The 23,830-nt window shown below is 54.8% G+C and overlaps 2 protein-coding genes across 2 annotated transcripts; one reads left to right on the forward strand and one right to left on the reverse strand.

Annotated features, from left to right (window-relative positions):
* The first annotated feature begins 9,229 nt into the window (after positions 1 to 9,229).
* LGALS2 (galectin 2) lies at positions 9,230 to 13,406 on the forward strand. Its single transcript, XM_036250786.1, is given in 6 exon segments — positions 9,230 to 9,286; positions 11,571 to 11,653; positions 13,050 to 13,147; positions 13,150 to 13,205; positions 13,264 to 13,279; positions 13,282 to 13,406. Coding segments are annotated over 6 exon segments (435 nt in total).
* Positions 13,407 to 14,041: 635 nt separating this feature from the next.
* Positions 14,042 to 21,188, reverse strand: CDC42EP1 (CDC42 effector protein 1). Its single transcript, XM_036252347.1, has 3 exons — positions 21,145 to 21,188; positions 16,230 to 16,982; positions 14,042 to 15,163 (listed from the first exon to the last, which is right to left on the reverse strand). The coding sequence occupies exons 2-3, from the start codon at positions 16,690 to 16,692 to the stop codon at positions 14,538 to 14,540; spliced, it is 1,089 nt and encodes a 362-aa protein (XP_036108240.1). The 5' UTR covers positions 16,693 to 16,982; positions 21,145 to 21,188; the 3' UTR covers positions 14,042 to 14,537.
* Positions 21,189 to 23,830: the final 2,642 nt, after the last annotated feature.

Consider the following 23,830-nt stretch of genomic DNA (forward strand, 5'->3'; position numbering starts at 1 on the left):
TAACTGCTGAGCCAAACCAGCCAGGGCTGGTCTTCCTCTTTTCCTGCTGCCTCCTGTTTTCCCAGCATTGTTGTGTTTCCTAAGAACCCGCCTTCTCACCATGTGCCCGAAGGAGAGCAGCTCCAGTTTTGTCATTTTTGTTTCCACGATGTTTCAGGCTTAATTTGCTCCGGGACGCACTTGTCTCTCGTTCTGGCAGTCCAGGGTATCAGAAGAGCCCTCCTCCAATGCCATATTTCAAATGAACCACTTTTTTCTAGCAGCCTTCTTCACTGTCATGGTCTCCATGCATGGTAATTAGGAATAGGTACATTACACTATTAATTTTTTAAAATTGTAGCAAAAAATATCTATAGCATAAAATGTTCTGTTTTAACCATTTTAAGTGCACAATAGTGACATTAATTACATTCACAATGTTGTGCAACTATCACCATCTATTTCCAAAAGTTTTTCAACATCCCATACAGAACTTCTGTGCTCATGAGACAATGGCTCCCCATTCCACCTCCCCCAGCCCCTGGAAACCTCGGATTTACTGTCTGTCTCTATGAAAATATCTATTGTAGATGTTTCACTAAAGTAGAATCATATGATATGTGACTTTTTGTGTCTTCCTTCTTTCACCGAGCATAATGTTTTCAAGGTTCACCTCTGTTGTGGCATGCATCAGCATTCCATTCCTTTTCAGGGCTGCATACTATTCCGTTGAGTGTATATACCACATTGTGTTTATGGATGCATCAGTTGACAGACACTTGGCTTTTTCTATCTTCTGTCTATTGTGAATGACATTGCTGTGAACACTGGTATACAGGTATTTGTCTGAGTCCCTTTTCTTGATTCCTTTTAACTCCCTTTAGGAGGAAAGTGCTGAGTCATATAGTAATTCTGAGTTTAGCTTTTTGAGGAACTGTTGAATTATTTTCCATAATGGCTGCACCATTTTACATCCCCATCAGCAATGTATGACGGTTGAAAATCAAACAGGTGTCAGCTGCTTGCCGGGATGGACACACTCGGTGGACTGATGGTGAGATCTCTTGTTCTTGTAGGCTGGCTGGGGACGTAGGGTCTGAAGAACAGGGAGGGAGGGCCAGGGAGCCTCTACAGTTCTGCCGGGGAAAGGCTCACAAGTCTGTGAGCAGGCCAGTGAATCGCCAGCCTGTGAGGTGGTGGTGGAGACAGAGGGCGTGACCGAGACCCAGAGATCACCAGATTTCGGGCTGGAAGGTCATTGCTCCCAGCCCCTCCTACTGCAGCGGGGGAGACCAAGAGTTGGGGCTGTCATGTGTCCAGAAGTGAGGGACCTCGCAGTGGCCCAATACTTGAGCAGCTACATGTGTCAGATTCTGTATGCCAAGCCCAGGAGAGACCATAATGTTCTTTTTTTCCTTCTTCTTCTTATAAGTGGTAAGAGGAATATTTTTCATAGAGAACATCTCTCTAAAAACTAAACAAGTAAAACAAGCTCTTTCTGTTACCTGGTGGCCCTAGAGCGCTCTTTCTCGGGAGCAGACCCCGGCCTTGAGCCTGGTTCCTCCTCCCAGCGCAGGCCACCCAGTCTTCTTGTGGACAGCAAAGTCTGGTACACCTTGATGGCCTGGCCACGGCTGATGGGGCGAATCTATGGAGGTGAATCCAACATCTGGATTGCAAGCCAAGGGCAGGATCATATCCTCCTCAGGGAAGATGGACGTCTCTTCTGTCAGGCACCCAGCACCGAGCGTGTGTGCAGGTCGTGTGACCCTGAGAAGGAGGCTGCCTGGGCCAAGGGGCCCGGACAACATGCCGGAGGCGAGAGGAGGCAGGGATGGGCTTTGTGTCGGTAGATGGGAGCCTCTGAAAATACGCCCCCTGCTGGGCTCTATGATGAGTGCTTCCTGCTGCTGACCCGCCATCCATCCACCGTCCACCCCCCCCCCCCCACCTCTGCGTTAAGACCAACACGATGAGGTCCAGCCAAGCGCTGTGGAATGGTGAACTCAAGGCACAGGGAGGTCAGAGTGGACAAGGGGACTTGTGGGGTTAGATGAGGCTGCAGGTGGACACGACCGGATAGGTGGGCCTTGTGAGCCGAGAGGGGAGTTTGGATTTTGTTCTAAGGGCAGGAGGAAGCACTGGAGGGTTTAGAGCAGGAGAGCAGGGTGTTGTCATTTCCATTTTACAAAGACCCCAACAGGTGTGGAAGGACTGTGGGGGCAGGAGTGGAGAAGGGGGACAGCTAAGTGGCTGTGGCCCACCCCCTCCTCCTACCTCTCCAGTTTCCTTCCTCCCTCAGGGCCCCTCCCCAGTTCTGGGGAAGGTGAGGATGACCTGAGAGCTCCAGGGGACCCACTCGATCCCGGAGGGACGCCAGCTGGGAGTACGGCCAGCAGCCGGGGTTCACGCTGGGGCCACAGAACCTGGCGATCAGGTTAAACGAGGAAGGTCCCTGGGCTCTGTGGAAGTGCCCGGGACAGACTGCCACCCGGGCAGAGCTGAGAAGCAGGCTGGACATCAAGGCAGGCTCAAAAACCACGCTGCTCCAGCGCTGACCGTGGGCTGGCAGCGTGCTCAGCGCTCCTCGTACGTTCTCCCTTCAGGCTCGCGTCTACCCTGCAGGTGACGTTCCAGTTCCCATTTCACAGGTGGGCGACCCAGAGAGGTGTCCTAGAGAAAGGCCTCCCTGGGCCTGAGGCTAACATGAAGAAAAGCTGGGTTGAGGAGGAACTTTGACCTGCGTGGAGACAGGAAGGCGCAGCCCATGAGCCCCCGCTGTCCAGAGGAGACAGGGCCCCTCACTTGCTGGTGTGAGTATCTGGCCTCCTTGAGCTGGTACCTGTCACAGCAGCTTTCTTCACACTGCCCCCTGATCTGGCCCCCGGCACCCCGGGCTCTGGGAGGAGGAACACCAGCTTCCCGAGGAGACTTGTCCTGCAGGAGCAGGGGAAGGAGTGTGTCACCAGCTAGAGTCCAGGCCACTGGGTGCTGGTCCCATCTGCTGCTCGCTGCAAATTCACCGAGTGTCTGCTTGACCCCTGCCTTCGTCATCTCAAGTGAAACCTTTACCCATTTAGAAATCCTCTCCCAAAAGAAGGAAGCAAGGAATGATCAACTTTATTTATTTTTTGAGCATCTATTATGTGCCCCATATCCTACACAGGTTAACTTTTTAAATTAAAAATTAAAAAAAAATTTTAATCTTAACCTGAGGACACTTTTTCCATTTATCTTCAGATAGAGTGGGAGGGAGAGAGAGAGAGAGAGAGAGAGAGAGAGAGAGAGAGGTGAGAGAGACACATTGACTGGTTGCCTCCCACAAGACCTGACCAGGGTCGGGGACTGAAGAACAACCGAGGTGCGTGCCCTTAACCAGAATTGAACCCGCGACTCTTTGGTCCACAGGCCGACGCTCTAGCCGCTGAGCCAAAACGGTCAGGGCACAAATTAAAAATTTTATTTTTCTTTCCTTTATTGATTTTAGGGAGAGGACATGAGAGGGAGAGAGAGAGAGAAACATCAATGAGAGAGAACATCGATTGGCCGCCTCCTGCATGCCCCCCACTGGGGATTTGGCCCACAACCTGGGCATGTGTCCAGACTAGGAATCGAACCGTTGACCTTTTGGTGCATGGGTCGACACTCAACCACTGAGCCACACTGGCCGGACACAAATTAAAAATTTTAAAAATGTTCTCACACTCCCCCAAGAGGAAGGTACTCTTAATTCCCTTTCAAAGATGAAGAAACTGAGGTTCAGAGTGACTTTCATGGCTGCTCAGCTTCTAGGCGACAAAGCCAGGACTTGACAGTTACTCTTCTGATGCCCCAAACTCAGTGCTTCCCATGCCACCTGCCCTGGCCTCCCTGCTCCCTGTCCTCTCGGAAAGAGGATGTCGGGGAGGGGTGAGCAGGGAGCGGAGCAGGGCGGACGTGACTGATGTGTTGATCTGTTTGTTCTTTGGAAGGAAAAGGACAGGAGAGGAGAGGGGCCGGGACTCGGAGACTTCGGGACCAAAGTTCCCCAACGGCAGGAGGCCAGTGGGCAGCCGACACGGGAAGCCACAGGCTGAGGCCTCCATTGGGCACAGTGGGCGGGCACAATACCTCGGGCCCAGGACACTTTAGGGACCATTGGAATGTTTTAATATCTCGTGAAATCAGAAGAAGAAAATGAACTGAACTTTTAGGTTGAAGAAAATGTCTTACTATGTAACATTGACATATTTCTTCGATGCTATTGTAAAGTATAATTATATATGTGTGTATGTATGCGTATATATAATATATAAATGTTTTTCTTTGTTTTGTTTTGTTTTTTATCCTCACCCGAGGACATTTTTCCATTTTTTGTTCAGATAGAGTGGGGAGGGAGAGAGAGAGAGAGAAACATCGACGTGAAAGGGACACATCGAGTGGTTGCCACCCGCACAACCCAACCAGGGCCGGGGACAAACTGCAACTGAGGTACGTGCCCTTAGCGGGAACGGAACCCGGGTCTCTCTGGACCGCAGGCCGATGTTCTACCGCTGAGCCAAACCTGCCAGGGCATAAATGTTTTTTTAATGTAGGGGGAACCCCCAAACAGCAGAAGTACCTTGGGCACAGGAAAGTCATAATGGGGCTCTGGGGGCTGGGAGAACCTCCCACAGGCCTGAGGGCTCAGGTGCAGCACCAGGTAGGCGTGAACTGCCCCCCTCACAGCCAACAGAGGGGGGTCACAGGCTCCTGATAATGATAATAAATATTATCTGTTAACTAGTAACAAAATGCCAGGTTTATCTCCCTTAATCCTCACAACACTTATTGTTCTCAGTTTACGGAGGAGGAGACTGAACTCAGAGAGGTTAAGAGCCTGAGGGCACACAGATGGTAAGTGGCGGTGTCAGGAATCCCCCTGCCCAGGAGTCTGCGGTTTTCTGAAGCCTTCCACTGGAGTGCAGGGAGCTGTTTTCTAGTTGTTTCCTGTGCCCGAGCTTGTCTCCCCTAAGCCTTGGTGTCCTCAAGGCCTGCCTGTATTTTATACTTTTCTTACATGGCAGCCGTCAATCCCATGCGTTTGAATAAAGTCACCTGTGTTGCTGTTACACGAGGGAGACCCTCGTGGCCAGCGAGGCAATGTCCTTCCTGGCACCCAGAGGCGTTCACACCAACAGCTGCGTGACGGCTGCTCCTCGCCGTTGCCTCTTAGTGCAGCCTGGTGGCCTGGTGTACAGTCAGTGAGGGCCCATCGCGAAGGCCTGGGAACCTGCTTCTGGGCAAGCAAGGCACATGGCCGTAGAGGGTCTTCAAAAAATGTGATTTAAAAAGAATTATTATTTATTAATTTTTTTTAGAGAGAGAGAGGAAGGAAGAGAGAGAAAGAGAAAAACACTGATTTGTTGTTCCACTTACCTAAGCATTCATCAGTTGTCTCCTGCTTGTGCCCTGACTGGAGATCAAACCTACCGCCTTGGCGCATCGGGAAACACTCCAACCAATTGAACTACCCAGCCAGGGCCCCCAAAATGTGATTTTTTTTTTGCTGCTTAATAGTTCATTTATATTTCCATAGCATCATTAGCTTAGCCAGTCCTATATATTATTAATGTTTTATTTTCCAACTCTTCCCCAAAGATTATTAACATTATTATTATTTTTGCTATTCAGTATTTATATATTAAGCATTTACTATGTGCTGAGAACAACTTTCTGATCATCTGGCTTGATTCAAGGGTAACATTTGGAATACTAAGTAGAACATCCCAAAACCTATCAGAGCTGGCCAAAGTGGTAGTCAGAGGAAAATTTATAGCTTTAAATGCATTTATTAGTAAAAAAGAAATATGAAAAATGAATGAATAAAACATTCAACTTGAGAAGCTAGAAAAAGATCAATAAAATAAATGATACACACACACACACACACACACACACACAACGTTAATGAGCATTAAGAAAGGAAATAAAACCAATACCTGGTTCTTTAAAAAGATCAATGTAGTAGAATGTCTAGGGACAGGCATGGACTGCAAATTCTTTAGTCAAGAGGCCTTCATGTATGCATAACCAATGGACATAGACAACAAAGCGGGGGTTGGGGAGGAGGGTGTCAATGGGGAAAAAGGAGAAACATCTGTAACAAAAACAAATTAATAAAAATAATTTTAAAAAAGAGGCCTTTATGAATATAATTTCTTTCACCAAGCTTCTGATAACAGTTGCTTGGCAAAGTGTATTATTTATCTGTTGCTGTGTAACAAGTTAACCAGAACTTAGGTACTTAAAATAAGAAACATGTTTCTCATAGTTTCTGTGGATTAGGAATCCAGATGGGACTAAGCTAGGTGCCTTCTGGTTCAGGGTCTCCATAAGGCTGCTGCCATGGTGTTATCTACACCAACCATCCCAAGGCTTAAATGTAGATCTACTGCCAAGTTCACTCACATGGCTGTCAGCAGACCTCTGGTCTTCATTGGCAATTGGCTGGAGACATCAGTTCCTTGGCACATGGACCTCTATAGGACTACTCATGACGTGGTTTGCTTGCTTCCTGCAGAGCTAGGACAGAGAGGGGGGAGGAATGGAGAGAAGAAAAATATGAATATGATGGTGCGGGGAGAGAGAGCCTAATCTTGGAAGTGACACCCCATCACTTTCGCCGTATCCTAGTATTCTATTAGAATAGTCACTGGGTTCAGCCACACTCCAGCGGAGCCAGTTATACAAGGGCGCGGATACCAGGGGCCATCACAGAGGCTGCCACTACCCAAAGGGTCAAACGTTCCTTTCACGAAGTGAGGGCGCTGTCAGATGCTTGCCGGTCATCTGAGCAGTGGGTTGGGGGACAAGGCAAGTTCTGCTACTTACTAGTCGTATACATCCCGGGAACCCTTGTTCCCTATCTGAGAAACAGTAATAATAAAGGTCACCTGGAGAATTTATTGAGCTTCTTGCGATGAGGGCTGGAGAAAGTGTTTTGTAAAGTTCAGGAGGTAGGCATTATTAAGAGAATAAGGTTGGAGATGTGCGGGCAGATGGTTTCGATGATTTCTCTCGCTCTCTTTTCCTCCGTGCCTATATATATATATATATATATCTGTGAAAAAATATCCTTAGGTGCGGATTAACCAAACACACACACACACACACACACACACACAGCCAAGTACACAAATCAGAAGTGTGTGTCCCTTGTCTTTAAACATATTTTCTGAAACAAGTGAACTTTTAAGTTCTTTTCACCTTGTGCACTTTCCAAAACCTTCTCCAGTGAGCTAGAATTACCTTCATAATCAGAAAAGTACCATTTCACAAGGTGTCGTTTCTGCTGTTTGGCGAGTTTCCATGTGTAAACATTTGAACTCCTTATCCGGCTTGGGCTTTACCATGGCCCTGGGAGAAAGGCCGAGAAGGAATTAATTTCCTTGTGGATAAAACGAGGAAACCACTCTTCTCTCGGGGCAGGCAGGGGACGGCAGGTGGCGTCCTGTGTAAGCACTGGGCCTCGAGCCACCCGTGGGTTCCTGGCACAGGAGGGTCCTCGGCTGGGCCAAGCTCCCAGCACCCGCCCAGAGGCCGGCGCCAACTCGGATGGAAAAACCAGGGCTTGCCAAACCAGGGCTTAGAAAAATTCTGCTTCTGGGAATCCGCCCTGAATAAGTTGTCATGATGCAGTCAACCTTTATGTGCAGATCGATTTCACGAGGCAGTGATTTAATAGCCAACGTTTAGAATGGATGTGAGCGTCCGCAGAAGGAGAGCGGTGGAGTAATGCAGTTGAAAGGGGGGAGAGCTCACCACTATCAGAGTATAGCTCTGAGACACAGATCTGGGCCTCAGTGTTCACGGAATGAAGTGGGATCCACCGTTGCAGAGACAGAGGGGACTCCAGGATATAAATCCGCAGAGAACCGCTGATGGAAGGGACTCTGCCAATAAAGTGAGCGGGTTTCCTCCTGGTGGCCAGGCAATGAGTGATGTGTTCCTTCTTAATTAATAGCTCTAATTGCCTGTGGCCAGCATGTCGACTCCATAAGTAACAGAAGGAAAGAGCGAAGCACTTAAATCCCCAGCCACCCGACCTCAGCTCTCTCACCCCCTTCTCCACGTTTACCACTTTGCTGTAGGTACTTCTAGACGTTTTCTTTGAATCCACCATGCATTGCATTATTTATGTATTTATTATCCTCACCCGAGCACACTGTTTGCATTTATCTTCAGATAGAGTGGGAGGGAGAGAGGGAGGAAGAGAGAGAGAGAGAGAAACATCGACGTGAGAGAGACACATCAAGTGGCCGCCACCCACACGACCCCAACCGGGGCCGGGGACAAACTGCCACCAAGGTACATGCCCTTAGTGGGAACCGAACCCGGGACTCTCTGGTTCGTGGGCCAATGCTCTAACTGCTGAGCCACACTGGCCGGGGCATGTATTGCATTTAACACTTACATGTACAACCCTGGCCGGTGTGGCTCAGTGGTGGAGCACGTCCCGTGGACTGAGAGGTCGCTGGTCCATTCCCGGTCAGGGCTCGTGCCGGGTTTTGGGCTCCATTCACAGGAGGGGGCGTGCAGGAGGCAGCCGATCAATGTTTCTCTCTCCCTCTCATTTTCTCTCTCTAATAAAAATCAATAAAAACGTATTTTAAAAAACTTACATGTACAGCCCTGGCTGGTTTGGCTCAGCGGTTAGAGCATCGGCCTGCGGTCCAGAGAGACCCGGGTTTGGTTCCCGCAAAGGGCACGTACCTTGGTTGCGGTTTGCCCCCAGCCCTGGTTGGGTCATGTGGGTGGCGGCCACTCATTGTGTCCCTTTCACGTCTGTTTCTTTCCCTCTCTTCCTCTCTTTCCCTCCCACTCTATCTGAACAAAAAAATAGAAAAATGTCCTCAGGTGAGGATTAAAAAAAACTTACATGTACAATCAGAAAAGTCATGGGAGGAAGGGAGAAAACAGAACAAAAGACTTTAAAGTGAATCTCCACGTCATAACACACGAAAGTGTAGAGGTGTTTTACAAAGTGAGTAGTTGTCTCAGGATGAGGAGGCAGGGCTCAGGGACGCTGGGTGGCCCGCCAAGCTCACAGCGTTTGTGCCGGGCTCCTGATGCCCAGTCCGGCTCTGCCCCGCACCCTCCGTCCCCGGGAGGAGGCAGGAATCCGGGCTGCAGAGTCCCTGGAGGATGCTCGGGGCTGGGTGGGGTGGGCCGGGTGAGAGCCTTCTGTCTGTTTGTTCTGGGTACCTGGGAAGAAGTGACCAGAGTCCCCATGAATGGCCTTGGGGAGTTCATGTGTAGTGTTCTAGGATATAAGCTGGACTGGGAGGTGAGACCCCGAGCCCGCAGTCACCGAGAGCTGCCTCCGGGAGCTGCCACCACCTTAGGCTGGCTTCTCCGCCATCCACATCTTTGCCTGAATGCGGATGGGGTTTCGCGGGGAAGAGGGTCACTGCCCCTCTCCAGGCCTCAGTTTCCCCATCTGTATAGTGAGGAGGTTGGACAGGTGGCCCCCACAGCCCTTTAGCATCCAAGTCCTCTGCTTCCTCCACCACTGTGCTGCGCCTGTCTCTTCCCCTCTTTCGCCTTAGTTTGCTCATCAGTAATATATTTTTTAATTTTTCTTAAAAATTTTTTTTTATTTATTGATTTGAGAGAGTGAGAGGAAGGGAGAGAGAGAAACATCGATTTGTTGTTCCACTTATCTATGCATTCGTTGGTTGCCTCTTGTATGTGCCCTGACCAGGGATCGAACCCGCAACCTTATTGTACCAGGACAATGCTCTAACCACCTGAGTTACCTGGCTAGGGCTGCTCCTCAGTAGTATTCATAGCAGTAATAACAATAACTGCTAACATCCATTGAGCTTTATAAAGATAAAGAAACAGGCTCAGAAATGAAATTGTTCAAGGTCATAATCTATATTATGGGGGTTGAGAGGATGGATACTCTTTGAGGTCCCTGGTTCTTTGACTCCGAACCTGGCTCTGCCATAGCTTGCTGTGTGGCCTTGGATGAGTCACTGCCCCTCTCTGAGCCTAAGCATTGAGCATTTGGGGAATGGGATCACAGATCACCTCTTCTGAGCATTAGATGGTGTATTAGTTTCCTGTGGCTGCCATAACATTTATTCTCTTAGTTTTGGAGGCCAGAGGTCTGAAATTGAGGTGTTGGCAGGGCTACACTCTCTCTGAAGACTCTAGGGGAGGATCCTTTCTGGTCTCTTCCAGCTTCTGGTGGCCGGCACTCTGTGGCGTTCCTTGGCTTGTCGCTGCAGTTCTGTCTCTGCCTCCGTCTTCACGTGGCTTTCTCCCCTGTGTCTGTGTTTCTGGGTCCACATGTCCCTCCTCTTACAAGGACACCAGTCATATTGGATTTAGGGCCCCCCCTAAACGAACAGGACTTGATCCTAACTTGATTACATCTGCAAAGACCCCATGTCCAAGTAGGTTACATCACAGGTTCCAGCTGGCCCTGATGTTTTGGGAGACGCTGCTCGAGCCAGTACAGGCGGGTTGCAGAGCGTGAGCGAGTGGAGGGGTCCCGGGTGGAAGGGGCGATGCTGTCTGGCTCGGGGAGGACCTCTGGGGCCCAGACACCTTCCAGACTTTCTTCTCCTGGTTGTCCCACCCACCCCCTTTCTGCCCTCCTTCTCCAGAGAAACCTAAGCCAAATCTCTCATATTAATGATGGGGAACGAGGACCAGAAAGGGCACAGCTCGCCCCAGGTCACTCAGCCAGTAAGGGGTGAAGTAGGCACTAGACCCGGACCACTGACACTGGCCCCCACCCCAGCTTTGCCTTTGTCTCTCTCTGGGCCTCAGACTTTGTTGAGGGGGGACAGGGATGCTGGGCCCGGCATCCCTATTTGTCCAGCTGCACCCCTGGCCCTGGATAACAATAAGCAGCCCGAATGATGTTGCCCCTCAGCGTGCCTCAGTCTGTGCCAGGCCCTCCCTACGTGTGGGGCTTCACGAACACGCTCTCCACTTCTCCCAACCAGCGGGAGGGTGGGTGCTGGTGACCTCAGGGCCACCAGTCACCTCAGCAACTGGTTTTCAATGGAAAAAGCAAATTGGCCCATTTTGTAGGAGAGGAAAGTGGTTTGGAGAGGGCCTTTGATGGCCGTTCCTGACATGTGGCTTCTGGAGTTTTCTAGACTCCTAATTTTGGATGGACCAAGGACTGCAGGCCTCTGATAGATTCGTTTTCTGTCAATAGATTGACTCCAAGTCTGTGCGGGAACTAAACATGTCGTTGTTTGGGGACGTCTGCTGAGGGCACTATGCCTCATCACTGGAACACGTTGGGAACTCTGAGGTCTCCAGGGACCACTCTACCCATTTCATAGACGGGCAAACTGAGGTCCCCTCGTGTGGGCCCTGTATGTCCAAATTCGGCTGGGATGGATGAGAGCAATGCAAAACAGGTGACCGGGGCTCTGGGGAGCTTTGAGCAGAGTACCCTGGGTCTTACCCTTCCCAGCTCTGCACCCTCACGCGGGCGGGGGAGAGTGAGACCTGTGGCCAGGTCAAGGTGTGGTAACACGCAGGAGAAGCATCTGGGCACCTGTGTGGTTGATATCTGGTGAACTGGGTCTCGACTGGCGCAGGGGAAATTTGAGATTGTGAACATGGACATGTAGGTGGGGACAGGCCTGAAGATCAAGGGCCAGATGGCCGATGATGCTGATGGGTGAGCAAGGGGGAGGGTGGGGCGTGGGGAGAGGGAGGACGGTCCGCAGACCTGGAAAGGTGGGGGCAGGCAGGCAGCCCAGTGACATGGTCGGAGAGGAGAGTGACATCCTTGCTCACCCCTGCCCCTGTAGGGCCTGCCTTCATATCTGGGGCCAGATGTGAGGGCCCTGAGAATCTCTCAGCTGACACCACATGCTCTGTCCCTTGGCTTCAACAGACCCTGCAGGGACATGTGGAGAAGCCCCTGGGGCTTTGCCCGGCCCCCTGTGGGTCAGGGGCCTCTACTGAAAGCCCAAACCCTCAGGGACACCACCCTCTCCACCCAGCGGAGGGGCAGGAGGCCAGCCGGTCACAAACGTTACACCAGAGGCAGCCACCAGGGGCGCCAAGGGGTTTCGTTTGCATCCTCTCAATTAGAAGCACACACATGTTTCTGTGGTGGGGGTGGGGTGGGCTACAGCTCCGCACCGGGCTCCCACGTGCGTAGGACGAGGTCAGCATTTCTCGGAACTGATCTCCATCAGCTTTTGGTTGGGGAGGGGACGGGCAGATACATGGAATAGGAGCCAAGAGAAAACTCACCCCTTTCTTCTTCTTGGGTCCCTCCAGGTTGCAGAAAAGTGGGATACCTCGGGTCCGAGGCCTCCCAGTGAAGGCACCCCAGGACCCAGAGCGTCTCACTCTCAGGGAACCCCGAAGGTCGAACCCAGCTCCAGTAGTGATCCTACCAAGAAGTCACATGACCCCCGATCTCATACTTTTAATGACAGGGAGTCCCCCGCTTAGGTTGACAACTGTATAAACAGTTGATAGGTCTTCAGAGAGCTCAGGACAGCGGCTCTCCCCCCGGGGTAGACACCCCCACCTTCTGAAAGGTCACTGTCAGGTTACCCTCCTGCAGAGCTTGGTTCTGTGCTTCCAATGTGATAGTCCAGGGCCATCTGACCATGTTGTCACCTCCCTTATTTTATTTAATTTAATTTCTTATTCTTTTTTTAATCCTCACCTGAGGATATTTTCCATTGATTTTTAGATAGAGTGGGAGGGAGGAAGGAAGGGTGGGGGGAGAGAGAGAGAGCACGCGCGCGTGTGAAACGCCCATGAGAGAGACACATAAATTGTTTGCCTCCTGAACGACCCTCAGGCATCAAACTGCAACCGAGGTAGGTGCCCTTGACCAGAATCGAACCCGCAACTCTTTGGTCCGTGGGCCGACACTCCAGCTGCTGAGCCAAGCCGGCCAGGGCTCACCTCCCTTACTTTAATGCACAGACCTCAATAAACACAACCTTTCCTTGGTGAGCCTTCCAGCTGTGGTTCACTGGGATCCTGTGACCCAAGCTGTTTTACCCAGGCCTGGCCCCTAATCCTCACCTTTTCCCCTTCCCCTGCAGCTTGGTGGGTAATCTGGGCCAGGGGACAGATAAGCGGGACCTGCATTTCAACCCACGCTTTGGTGAATCCACCATTGTCTGCAACTCGCTGGACTGCAGCAGGGGCAGGAGCAGCGGGCAGATCACACGGGCCTCAGCCCTGGGCCAGAGGTCAAGGTGAAGTCAAAGGGGAAAGGCTGCCTCCTGCCTCCCTGACACCCTTCCTCCCCTGCAGTTCACGGTGGCCTTCGAGAGGACAAATCCAAGGTGAAGCTGCCAGATGGGCACCAGTTGACCTTTCCCAGCAGGCTGGGCCACAGCCACCAGAGCTCCCCGAGTGTGCCGGGCGGGTTCCACATCTCCTCCGAGCTTGGCTGAGCGGACAGACCCCTAGCACCAACTCCCCATCCTGAGCTTCCCAGTCATGTGGGATCAGCACCCCCTGGGTCCTGGCTCCCCACCCTCTGCCCCATTTCCTCCCCCAAGTCTAAGGCTAAACTTGAGAAGCCACCTTTACCCGGTGTGGCAGACACTGTGGCTAGTGTTCCCCATGCATTTGAATGCTCCCAGCACCTTCACGATACAGAGGAAACAGGCAGCAGGTCTTAGGACTGCCAAGTCAGGGTTGGGACACACTTCCAAACACCTCTAGGCACCCACTCCTGCCTGCCTGACCCTTGTTATCACCATGGCAAGTGCCAAGCTGCCTCGTGGGATTAGAGGCAGGTACTGGCTCCAGGCACCTGGGCCAGGGGCTGTTCCCGGAACTGCAGATAAGGGCTCCCACCTGGGCCTCTTATCTCAGGAACATTCATTCCAGCCTGGTTACTCATTACCCATCTTGGCCCCTCGTTCACTGGGGGCCCGGAAGGGGTCCTTGGCCTCCAAACCCAATGCTGAGGGTATTTAAGCAGGTGGAGCTGACACTCTACTCCCAGGTCCCCAAACATCTTGCAGGACACCTCTTATCAAAAAAGCCTTTTTTTAATCAGGACCCAGAGGCAGGTCTGGGGTGCACAGGAAGGTGGGAGGTCACACCTGATTTTACCTTGAGGCTTCTGGGACAAGTGGGGGCTGGGGTGGGAATGTTGGGGAAACAGCCTTAGCGAGGGCTGGGGCTCAGGGACGCAGCAGGACCCTGCTGGGGGCAGCTCCAGGATGAGCTGGGGCAGGCGGTCCCTTTGGGAGGAGACAAAGGCCTTGTATGCTCCCTCCCCCACCCGGCAAGGACAGCTTCCCCAGCACAAAGGAGGCACTGTAAGGCTGGGCCCTCCAACCAGTGGGCCCAGAGTGGCAGTAGGGGGAAGCGGGTCAGCCCAGCAGGGCCCTCAGAAACACCCAGGTCCCAGAACAAGCCTGGCCTTCCTCCCATGTCTGTCCGGCAGAGGCGAGGAGGGTTTGGGGGCAACTTCGGTTCTCCCACTATCGGCAGCAGGACCCAGCTGTCAGGTGAGGGGCTGGGTCTGCACCGGGGCTCTTCATGGGCAGTGGCCTGAGGCTGGGCAGGGTTCACACCTTGACCTCGTCATCCTCCTCAGCATCGGCAAACTCGAAGGTGTTTGCTTGCACCGTGGTGGGCACAGGGGCCCTATTGCCTGCCTGGGGTGCCCCCCACTCTTCATCCAGGCTCTCCCACGAGGCCCGACCCTGGGGCAGCACCTTCACCAGCTCGTGCCGAGCATCCATCTCAGTGTAGTGGCGGCTGCCCCGGCTGCCACTCCAGCCTGCTCCCCAGTGCCTGCCGGGAGCCATGTCAGCAGGTGCACGGGGACACTCTCCCACCAGGCTGCCCCTTGCTTCAGCCACTGGGCCCAACCCAGCGGTTACCCCATTGGGGCAGCGTCCACGGGGTGGAGGGCTTGAGGCAGGGATTGGGGGGTTTGTAGCAGGGGCTGGGGCTGGGGTCTCAGCTGCAGAGGCTTCTGAGAGGCTCATGACCCCCAGCAACTCACTGAGGAGAGAGGGCCCAAGGTCGAGGTCCAGGCGGAAGGACAGAAGGGAGTCAGAGCGGCGAAGCTCAGGTTCAGAGGGGAAGGAACTGTCACGGTCACGGTCACGGTCACGGTCTCGATCTCGATCACAAGGCTTTTCTGGGCGAGGCACGCGGGAGATGGTGCAGAACCCAGAGTCCAGGCCTAGAAGAGAAACGGGAAGCAAGGTCAGAGTTGGGGTCCCTGATCAGCAACTGGGGAGAGCCAAGACCAACCCTAGCTTGCTATGTGTCCTCTCTAGCAAGTCACTCCCATCTTTCCAATACAGGGAGCCCTGTACTCTCTCATGTGACCCTGGAAGCTGACGATTGACATAATCCTCATTCCCATTTTGCAGATGAAGAAAGTGAGGCTCAGAGGGGAAGGTCTTGCCCAGGGCCACAGTCTGAGGTGGTGGAAACCAGCCTGGAGCTCAGATTTCCTGTCTCAGTTCCCACTGTGAACCTGGCATGGCCCCTGGTCTCCTGCCAGGCTGCCAGGATCTGACTGCATAGAAGTCAGACTGAAAGGATGCCCTCCAAAGTCCAGCCCCTGGCCCCAGGGTTACGAGGCCTGAGGCATAGCCAGATTTTTTTTTCCCCTTAATTGTTTTTTTTTTTTTTTAGAGAGAGAGGGAGAGAGAGAGGGAGAGAGAGATAGAAACATCGATGAGAGAGAACATCGATTGGCCACCTCCTGCATGCCCCCCACTGGGGATTCAGCCCACAACCTGGGCATGTGCCTGACCAGGAATCGAACTGGCGACCTCTTGGTGCATGGGTCAACGCTCAGCTACTGAGCCCTATCGGCCTGGCTGTCGGCGTTTCGGTGGACCAGCTCTCAGTGGGGTTCTGAGCAGTGACCCGCAGGGAGAGCACTAGAGGCAGCCCTGGTGGTGGGCCAAGGCTGCAGGGCAGAGAATGGCCACCAGGTGGCAGCAGAAACCCTGGTTCCCAAATGAGCTGTCCAGAGGAGCCAAGGCAGAGCCCGCCTCTCCCGACCAGGGCAGGAAGGGCGTCTGGCTTCTGTCCATGTGAGTGGTTTTCCAAATTTATCAGTGTATTTTGGGTGAGTGGGCTGACTCCTATCCCCGGACCCCTCCCCATCCGCGGTCTGGGGTTTGGGCCTGACCTCCATGGTGATACCTACCAAACTACTATGGGGAAAAGAATTCACTTTGAACCCTCTGGGTCTCAGCATCTGAAAAATGGGCAAATAACCAGGCCCTCACCATAACTGGAGTGGTCGTCCGTGGAGCGGGCAGGGCTGCTGCTGAAGCTGAGCTTGCTCACCACCAGGCTGTCGTAGGCGGCCTGGTTGAGCTGTGGCAGGGAGATGGCGTTCTTGATGATGGGGGAGACGGCGGGGGGAGCAGGCGAGGCTGACGGCGGGGAAGCTAGCCGCCGGGTCGGCGCCCCGACTCTGCGCACCTGCTGCAGCTTCTTGGCCAGGAAGCTGCGGGGTGAGCGGTGGGTGCCCCCGGAGCTGCCGCCGTGGTTGCTGAGGAAGGAGGTGTCTCCAAAGACATCCCCGCCGCGGCCCACGTGCATGGTGTGTCGGAAGTCCCCGAGTGGGGGGCTGATCATGTCTGCAGTGAGCCGCCTCTTCCCGTGAGAGCTGGACACCCAGCCCACGGGTGAGAGCTTGCCCAGGCTCATGATGGGGGCTCCTCCGGCCCCCTGTGGGCCCGGCATCAGCTCCGGCAGGTCACAGGTGCTGGTCCATGCCCAGCTGGGGCCAGGGGCAGGCTGCGGGTCCACTGTGCAGTCTCCGCCTTCTCAGGGTAAGGGGTGGACGGAGGCAGCTCCTCGTTCTCCTAAGGTGCTGCCCCCAAGTGCTGAGGCTGTGGGGGGCCCATGGCGGGTCTCTCCTGGAGGCCCGGCTCCCGGCCCCGTGGAGTCCGCTGTGGATCTTCTGTCCGAGAACGGAGTAAGCACAAGACGTGCCTCCAACGTGGACAGCCGCCTCGTACCCAGGAAGAGACCTGATGAAAGACAGAAAGGTGATGGAGGGCCTGAGGCTCCTGGGGCCAAGTAAGAGCGGGAGGAATACCCGATGGCAGCGACCGCGGGCTGCGGGGCGCCCACGAGGCTGACACGCACGGAGGAGGACGCTGCGAGGCCACGTCGAGTAAGTTTAAGAACAGACAAAACTGAACCACTGAGATAGAAATCAGAACTGGGGTTGCCTTTGAGCGGGTACTGACTGCTGCACACTTAAGTGTGTGTGGTCCTTACACAGGGTCCATCGTGAAACACCTACCGAGTGCCAATGACTTCTGGCATCACTCATTTAACCGCACCACAAACCTGAGGGAGGCATTGTATTACAGGGGAGAAACTGAGGCAAAGAAGTGAACTAACTTGCCTGAGGCTACACAGGACGAACTGGTGAAGCAGGGCCCCTAAACTCAGCTCCCTTGAACCCCAAGCTACACTGCCTCCAGCTACCAGTCACCTCCCTTCTCTGTGGGATCAATTGTCTTCCACTCAGAGTGGCAGGAGGGAGGAGGTGCCCATCAAAGCCTTTGTGAATGGCTGTGTAAACAGCCTAGCAGAGGTTCCTCAGGACCCTCCGCCTTCAAGGTGCTTCCTGAAAAAAGGATCCTGTGGTCAAAAGTGGCTTTTTCCAGATGTCGCCTGCACGCCGAGCCTCCGAGAAGGCCTGCAGGAAAGAACTGTTGTCATGGTTTGTCACAGTGATGTAGGAGCCTTGTCATTAGGGAATGAGTCTTAGAAAAAGCTCGGCTGGTGTCAAGAGCTGTTCCTTCCCCACTCCCTCCTGATCTCCCCACGGCCTTCTCTGAGCTCCTCTTGGTTGACCCCGTCCCTTCCAGTATCGCGGACAGTGCGGGCTGAAGGACGCCTATGGGCCTACGGTCCGACCTCCGGATTTCCTGTGGCCGAGGAGGCCCAAGCTTGCTCAAGGTCACATGGGGAGCTAGTTGAAACTTGAACTCAGAGCGTCTGACTCACAGTCTTTGAGTGGCTCCTGGAGCCCAGTCTTGTCTCCCCACATTGGCAACACACTCTGAGGGTGGAGCACCTGTCTGGATGTCCCGCCTCCTCCTTCCCAGCACCCAGCTCGGTCTCTGCACATGGCAAGTGCCAAGTCAATACCGGTTTAATCAGGAGATCCTCCTTCCACAGGACAACCTGCATGCTGAAAGATCACCCTTGCTACCTTCCGAGCGAAGGTAGGTGAGGGACGCGGTGGCCTTACCACGTGACCTTGGGCAAGTCACTTACCTCCTCAGGTCTGGGACCTCAGCTTCTAAAAGCTGATACCAACCCTTAACAAGAACACCCGGATCTGAGTCTCAACTTAAAAAAACAACAACTTTGCTGCCACCTCCAAGCATAAAAATCTCAATGACTGCCCTTTGAGTGTTATTTGAAATTCAGAATAGGTTAAATAACAAGATAAAAAACAAAGAAGGCAATACAACAAAGCTTGCTTTGTGCTCTGACTACATTCTCTTTCCTTCCCACCATCTGATCCTCCCCCAACCATAACTCCTCCCCCGGGGGGGGGGGTGTTCTGAATCATCCCTTCCCCTGGCACCCCTGGCACGGAGAAGTCCTCGTGGAATGTTTGCTGTAGCTATGAGGCACGCTGCAGTTGGTCAACCATTACATGATGTCATCTGATTCTCCAACAGCCCCGCAGAGCTGCACGGTTAGCCCATTGCACAGGGAGAGCCAAGGTTCAGGGAGAGGACTTGGCCAAGGTCACATGGCAGGTACATGGCACCGGCCAGATTTCCCTGCTCTGCAGCCGAGGGATGAATGTTTGGAAGAAGAAACTGGGGTAGTGGATCATTCTGAAGTGTCAGGTGGAGGGGTCCTTGTGTCTGCCATGTGGCCACACCCACTTCTCTCCTAGCCCCCCCAACTTCCTGGCTTCTTGAAGCAGCCCCTCCTCGCTCAGCAAAAGCGGCTCCCACTGAACCTCCATGGCCACTATGACTTGGGAGAGCAGCTTCTGCTCCAGGCTTGATGATCCCACCTCTCAAAGGTCTCTACCTGACCACTGCAGTAGAGAGACCCTTCCATGTTGTGGGGCCGAGGGCAGGACACTAATACTGGGGACCTGTCTTTCCCACGTGGAAAACAAGAATAGCGTCGAAGGCTTGTCCCTTCCCTGGAGCATTGTAAGGCTGGGAGGTGCTGTAACTACACCCCCAGACGCTGGAGCAGGGTAGCTCTAGGTTCAAATCCAGCATCCTTATACTAACATTTCTCATTCTGGGGACTCTTGGTGGCAGCTACTTGGCACTTGATGCTGACCACAGGGTATTGCTGCCAATCAGGTGTGCCCCACCTGGCCCTGGAGTAAGCAGTGCTCTGGGTGTCCTGGTACAAGTCCTCTCTCCCCTCACTAGCCCTTGGAATACTACCTGCTAATGCTCACAACACCCATTTTACAGATGAAAAAACAAGGCACAGAAGGGGATTAACTTGCCCCAGACCACAGAGACGAAAAAGCGCCTGGGAACCTCCCAGGATTCTACCAACATCAGCAGTGAATGCCAGGACGGGTGAAAACTCCAGGGGTTTGAGGGAGAGTTGGAGGAGGCGGCGGCCAGGCCCCAAGCATAGGAAGGGCAGGTCCGGAGACAGGAGACAGCTCTGCAGATTCATTGTGCCTGTGTCCTGAGCACGACTGATCACCATGCAGCCTCGGGGGTCCCAGAAATGCTTATATTTACCCTACAGGGAATAATCAGGCCCCGTACACGGTAGGGGTTTACTCAAGGGTGGTAATGACCGCTAAGACAAGGGCTGAGGCCCCAGGCAGGGACTGTATTAGGAGAGGCCAACAGGGGCCGCTGTGGAGACACGTGGTTGGCGGGAGGCCAGACGCGGGTCTGACTGCGGGGGTGGCAGAGGCGCAGGCGGGGGCGGCCACCCTCTGGCACTCACCTAGGAGTCACCCGCAGATTGCGGTGGCTGCCAGCGGCGCCACCTCTCATCCCGGAGGCCAGTCGCGTGCACATGGCCCCTTCCCCTCGAGCATCAGCTGGGTGACACCACCCCAACCGAGGGACAGCGGGACCCTATCTTGGTTAGGGTCCCTGGAATGGTGGTTAACTCCGTGGGGGCTGGCTTCTCACGCCTCTCAGAGGCCAGCCGGTTCAAGGTAGAGAGGCGTGGAAACTGTGACCAGAAGAGTAGCAAGCTGTCTGAAGTCTCAGCAGGGACCCGGACTAGGAGCGGGCTGGGAAGAGGGGGCGCCGTGGGCTACAGGGGAGGTGGGAGGAAGCGTGGGTGTGGGTGTGCATGTGAGCGGGGTGTCGCTTCTAGCCCCACCGCCCTAAGTCAGCCCAGTCTGTCCTCCCCGGCGAGGCCGAGCGGCTGCGGGCCGAGTCTCCCACAGACCCGGGTTCGGTCCCCGCGCCGCGTTCTGTGCCGCGGTGGCCCAGGTCCGTCCCTTCGCCTCTCTGAGCCAGTTTCCCGGCCTTGAACGTGGGCTTCAAACTTCGCGGGTCTTGCGTGGTTGGGGCAAGAACTGAATACCTCGAGGGCAGTCGGGACTGGGAGTCTGGGACAGACTTGAGACATACAACATTCCCTCTGGGGGCAGCGGGTTGCAGTGTGGAGGGTCGCTCCGTGGGGAAGGGGACAGCGGCTGCTTGGCCTGAGGGGAACCGGACGGGATGACCTCATCCGCTGCTCCGGCCTGGAATGCAGCGGTTGGGGAGGGGGCAGGGTGCTTGGTCCATCTCCCCAGCGTCCCCCCCCCCCCCCCAACTTCCCGCTCGCCGCGCCGGCCTCGCCAAGAAGCCCGACATTCCGACACGTTGCCCCCTCCCCGTTCCTTCCCTTCCCAGGGCAGGAAGGAGCCTAGACGGCCCTCTGCTCGCCCCCTCCTCCTGCCACCCGGTTTACTGCTCACCCCAATTCTCTGCCCCCCTCCGCCAGCTGGGAACATGACAAAATCACCCGCAAGTTGGAGCGGCCCCGCGCTGCCCCGCGCGCAGCGCTCCAGGCCTTCGTTTGGCACCCGGGCGCCTTCGCCGACGGGCCCCTCGCCCAGCCCAGCCCCGGGAGCCTAGGAGGGTGCAGAGTCCCCGTAGGCGCCGCGTCCCCCCGCCGCGTCCACGCCCACCCGGGCTGGGGACCTGCGGGCCAGCTCGCTGTTACCTTCTCTCCGCGAGCCCTGGGGCCGGGGCTGAGCGCGGACGCGGTGGCGGTGGCGGTGGCGGTGGCGGTGGCGGTGGCAGCGGCAGCGCGTCCCGGCGCGCAGCCGGGGAGAGTCGCTGGGCCGGTCTGCGCCGCCCTGGCCGCGGGCTCCGCAGGCTGGCTCCGGGGCGGGGGCGGGGTGTGGGCGCGCGCCCTCCTCCCGCCTCCCTCCTCCCGCCCGCAAGCCGGCCCGGCCCCCTCCGGGGCCCCTCCCGGGCACCCAGCACGCCGCCCTGAGCAGCGGCCAGAGCTAGAGGGGGGAGTGGCGGGGGCGCCAGGCCAGCCGTCCGGGCCGGAGGAGCCAGGGAATGTGCGGATTGCCGGGCTAGGCGACTCGGGCCAGCCTGCAGCCAAGCCCTTCCCCACCCCTCTGCGTGGTTTAGGGGGCTCCGACCTGATAACTGGCCCCTGGGCTCTCCAGCCACTTCCTGCGAGAGTCTGGGGAACCGGGAAACCTGGCCTCGGAGGCCTTGAATGCCAGAGACCCGCTCAGACCTTGAGTTCTACCAGCTGGGGTGACTACTCCCTTCCTCCCAACCACCCATTCCTTTGAAGCCTATACAGGCCCCGCAGGTGCCAGGACACACAGGCTTGAGCCTTAGTTTCCCTACCTGTAAAATGGGATGATAAAAGCAGACATCAGATGTTATGTTACTAAGTGCTCTCTGCTCTGTCAGCACCTGAGAAGCCTGCTGAACAGGTAAATGAGATCACATCTCAGATGGATGGGTTCAGAAATCTTTATGGAGCACCCTCAACCCCGCCCCTGGGGGTCAGGGAATCCTCAAGGAGGGAGATAGATCTCTGATTCCTGCTTCCTGTTCTTTTGTTCTCCTGGAACGGTGAGCCCCCTGAGGACAGGCAGGAAGTCCTGGGGGCTGTCCTTGCACAGAGCCGGCTAGCAGGGGAGGGGAGGGGCTCACCAAGGTTTCCTCAAGGAGGTGATACCCGAATTAAGTTGTAAAGGGTACACAGGCAGAGGGAAGGGGGATGGAAGTGCCCACACAGCGGGCAGGAGACAGCACCAGCAAAGGGGGAGCTAAGGATCCCCATGAAGGAGGCAGGCGTGGCTGGAGGGAACGGTCTGAGCACTGACGGGCTGGGGACGAGGGCCATGCATACACAGGTGGAGGAGCCAAGGGTTTGTTCACAGAGGGCTGGGCTTTTTTCATTGCCTCCTGAATCCTCATGCTGGCCACTGAGGGAGGGGGTTATTTGCACAGCTGGCAAATGGGGAAACTGAGGCACAGAGAATTCCAGCACTTGCTCAAGTGGCACAGGGGTACAATTGAGACTCTGGTCCGCCAGAGCTCTTTTCCTGGGGTCAGGCTTTGTGGCAAGGAGAACTGGGCATAGTCGCAGAGGCGCTGAAGAGCATGGGTGAGGGGAAGAAGCGCTGCACCTGAGAGGCAGGGACCAGCGGGTGGTGGGCACATTCAAGGGCGGAGAGGGCACTGGGTCAGGTCTTGAAGGCTTAACCTTGGGCCAGGTGCCCAGCCTCATGGAGGCAGGGATGGGGGCCAGCAGGCAGCATGATCAGCTGTGCATTCGGAAGCTCTTGTGTGAACCCAGAATGGACTGGAAGGACAGTGACAGAGGCGGGGACTGCTGATAGCAGTAGTAATACCAGCATTTATTGAGCACCTAGTGCATACCTGGCTCTACAGCCTCTTATATGCATCACCACATTTCACCCTTATGACAGCCTCACTGGAACTGTACTGCCTGCCATTATGTCCCTTTTGCAGAGAAATGAAGTGACTTGCCCAGAGTCGCCTACTGTGGCAGGATGTCCATACTTCCTGTCCGTCCAGGACAGTCCCAGATGATGCCTACTATCCCAGTGAAATTATTAATAGTACTTCCTTTCACTCTCAAAGGTAATCTGGTTAGACAATACATTACATGTCACTTTAGTCAGGGGGTCCTCAGAGCAGCAAAGGAAGGAGTTTGGTGTGATGTCAGAGGCCTGGAACCCAGATCCTGGCCATCGGCTTCCCAGCCATTGTGTGACCGTGGGCAAGGCCCTTGGCCTCTCTGGGCCTCAAGTTTCTTGTCTATATAATGGGTATCATTCCAGTGCGGATATTGGCTATTGTGGGTATATACTACTTCTTGTGGGCCCCAGAGAGACAGCTCTCTGTGAGGCAACCTGTGAGTCAGGAATTCTTTGCCCCCTTGTACATATGGGTAAACTGAGGCGGAGAGGAGCTCTCTTCCCATTTCCAGGTCGGAGTACCTCCCCACGTAGGCTGCATTCCTGTTCCTGGTGCCACTCCTGACTTAAGGATCCAACTCAGTTTTCCCCTCTGGAAAATGGGACAAAGGGAGGGTCTGGGCATCCCTGTAAAGGATGCAGGGATGGCCAGTCCCCATTTTCCATGGTTCCTCCTCCCCAGTTTCCTGTGGTCCCCTTCCTGCCCTGCGGAGAGGCTGTGCGCAGGAGCAGGAGCGCAGGGGTTAACACTGGCAGGGCTGTAATCAGCGTGCAGAATGCAGAACAAATGCCTGCCAGCTGGGGACTGGGAGCTGCCAGATGGGACTGGCTGCCTGGAGCTCAGGAGTCCCCATCTCCTGCCCTGTCCTGGAGGAATGAGGCCCTTTGGGCCATAGTCACAGAGCTCAGCTGTCTGCTCAACTCACCCTT

Source organism: Molossus molossus, unplaced genomic scaffold (assembly GCF_014108415.1).
Source record: "Molossus molossus isolate mMolMol1 unplaced genomic scaffold, mMolMol1.p scaffold_m16_p_10, whole genome shotgun sequence".
In the NCBI taxonomy this organism is placed as follows: Eukaryota; Metazoa; Chordata; class Mammalia; order Chiroptera; family Molossidae; genus Molossus; species Molossus molossus.

What these genes read in the sequence shown, in the direction of transcription:
- CDC42EP1 (XM_036252347.1), bottom strand. Translation starts at nt 16,692, where the DNA reads ATGCCGGGCCCACAGGGGGCCGGAGGAGCCCCCATCATGAGCCTGGGC. An exon ending in GGACGACCACTCCAGTTATG is followed by an intron (nt 15,164 to 16,229) that starts GTGAGGGCCTGG and finishes TTTCTCTTCTAG; the next exon opens with GCCTGGACTCTGGGTTCTGC.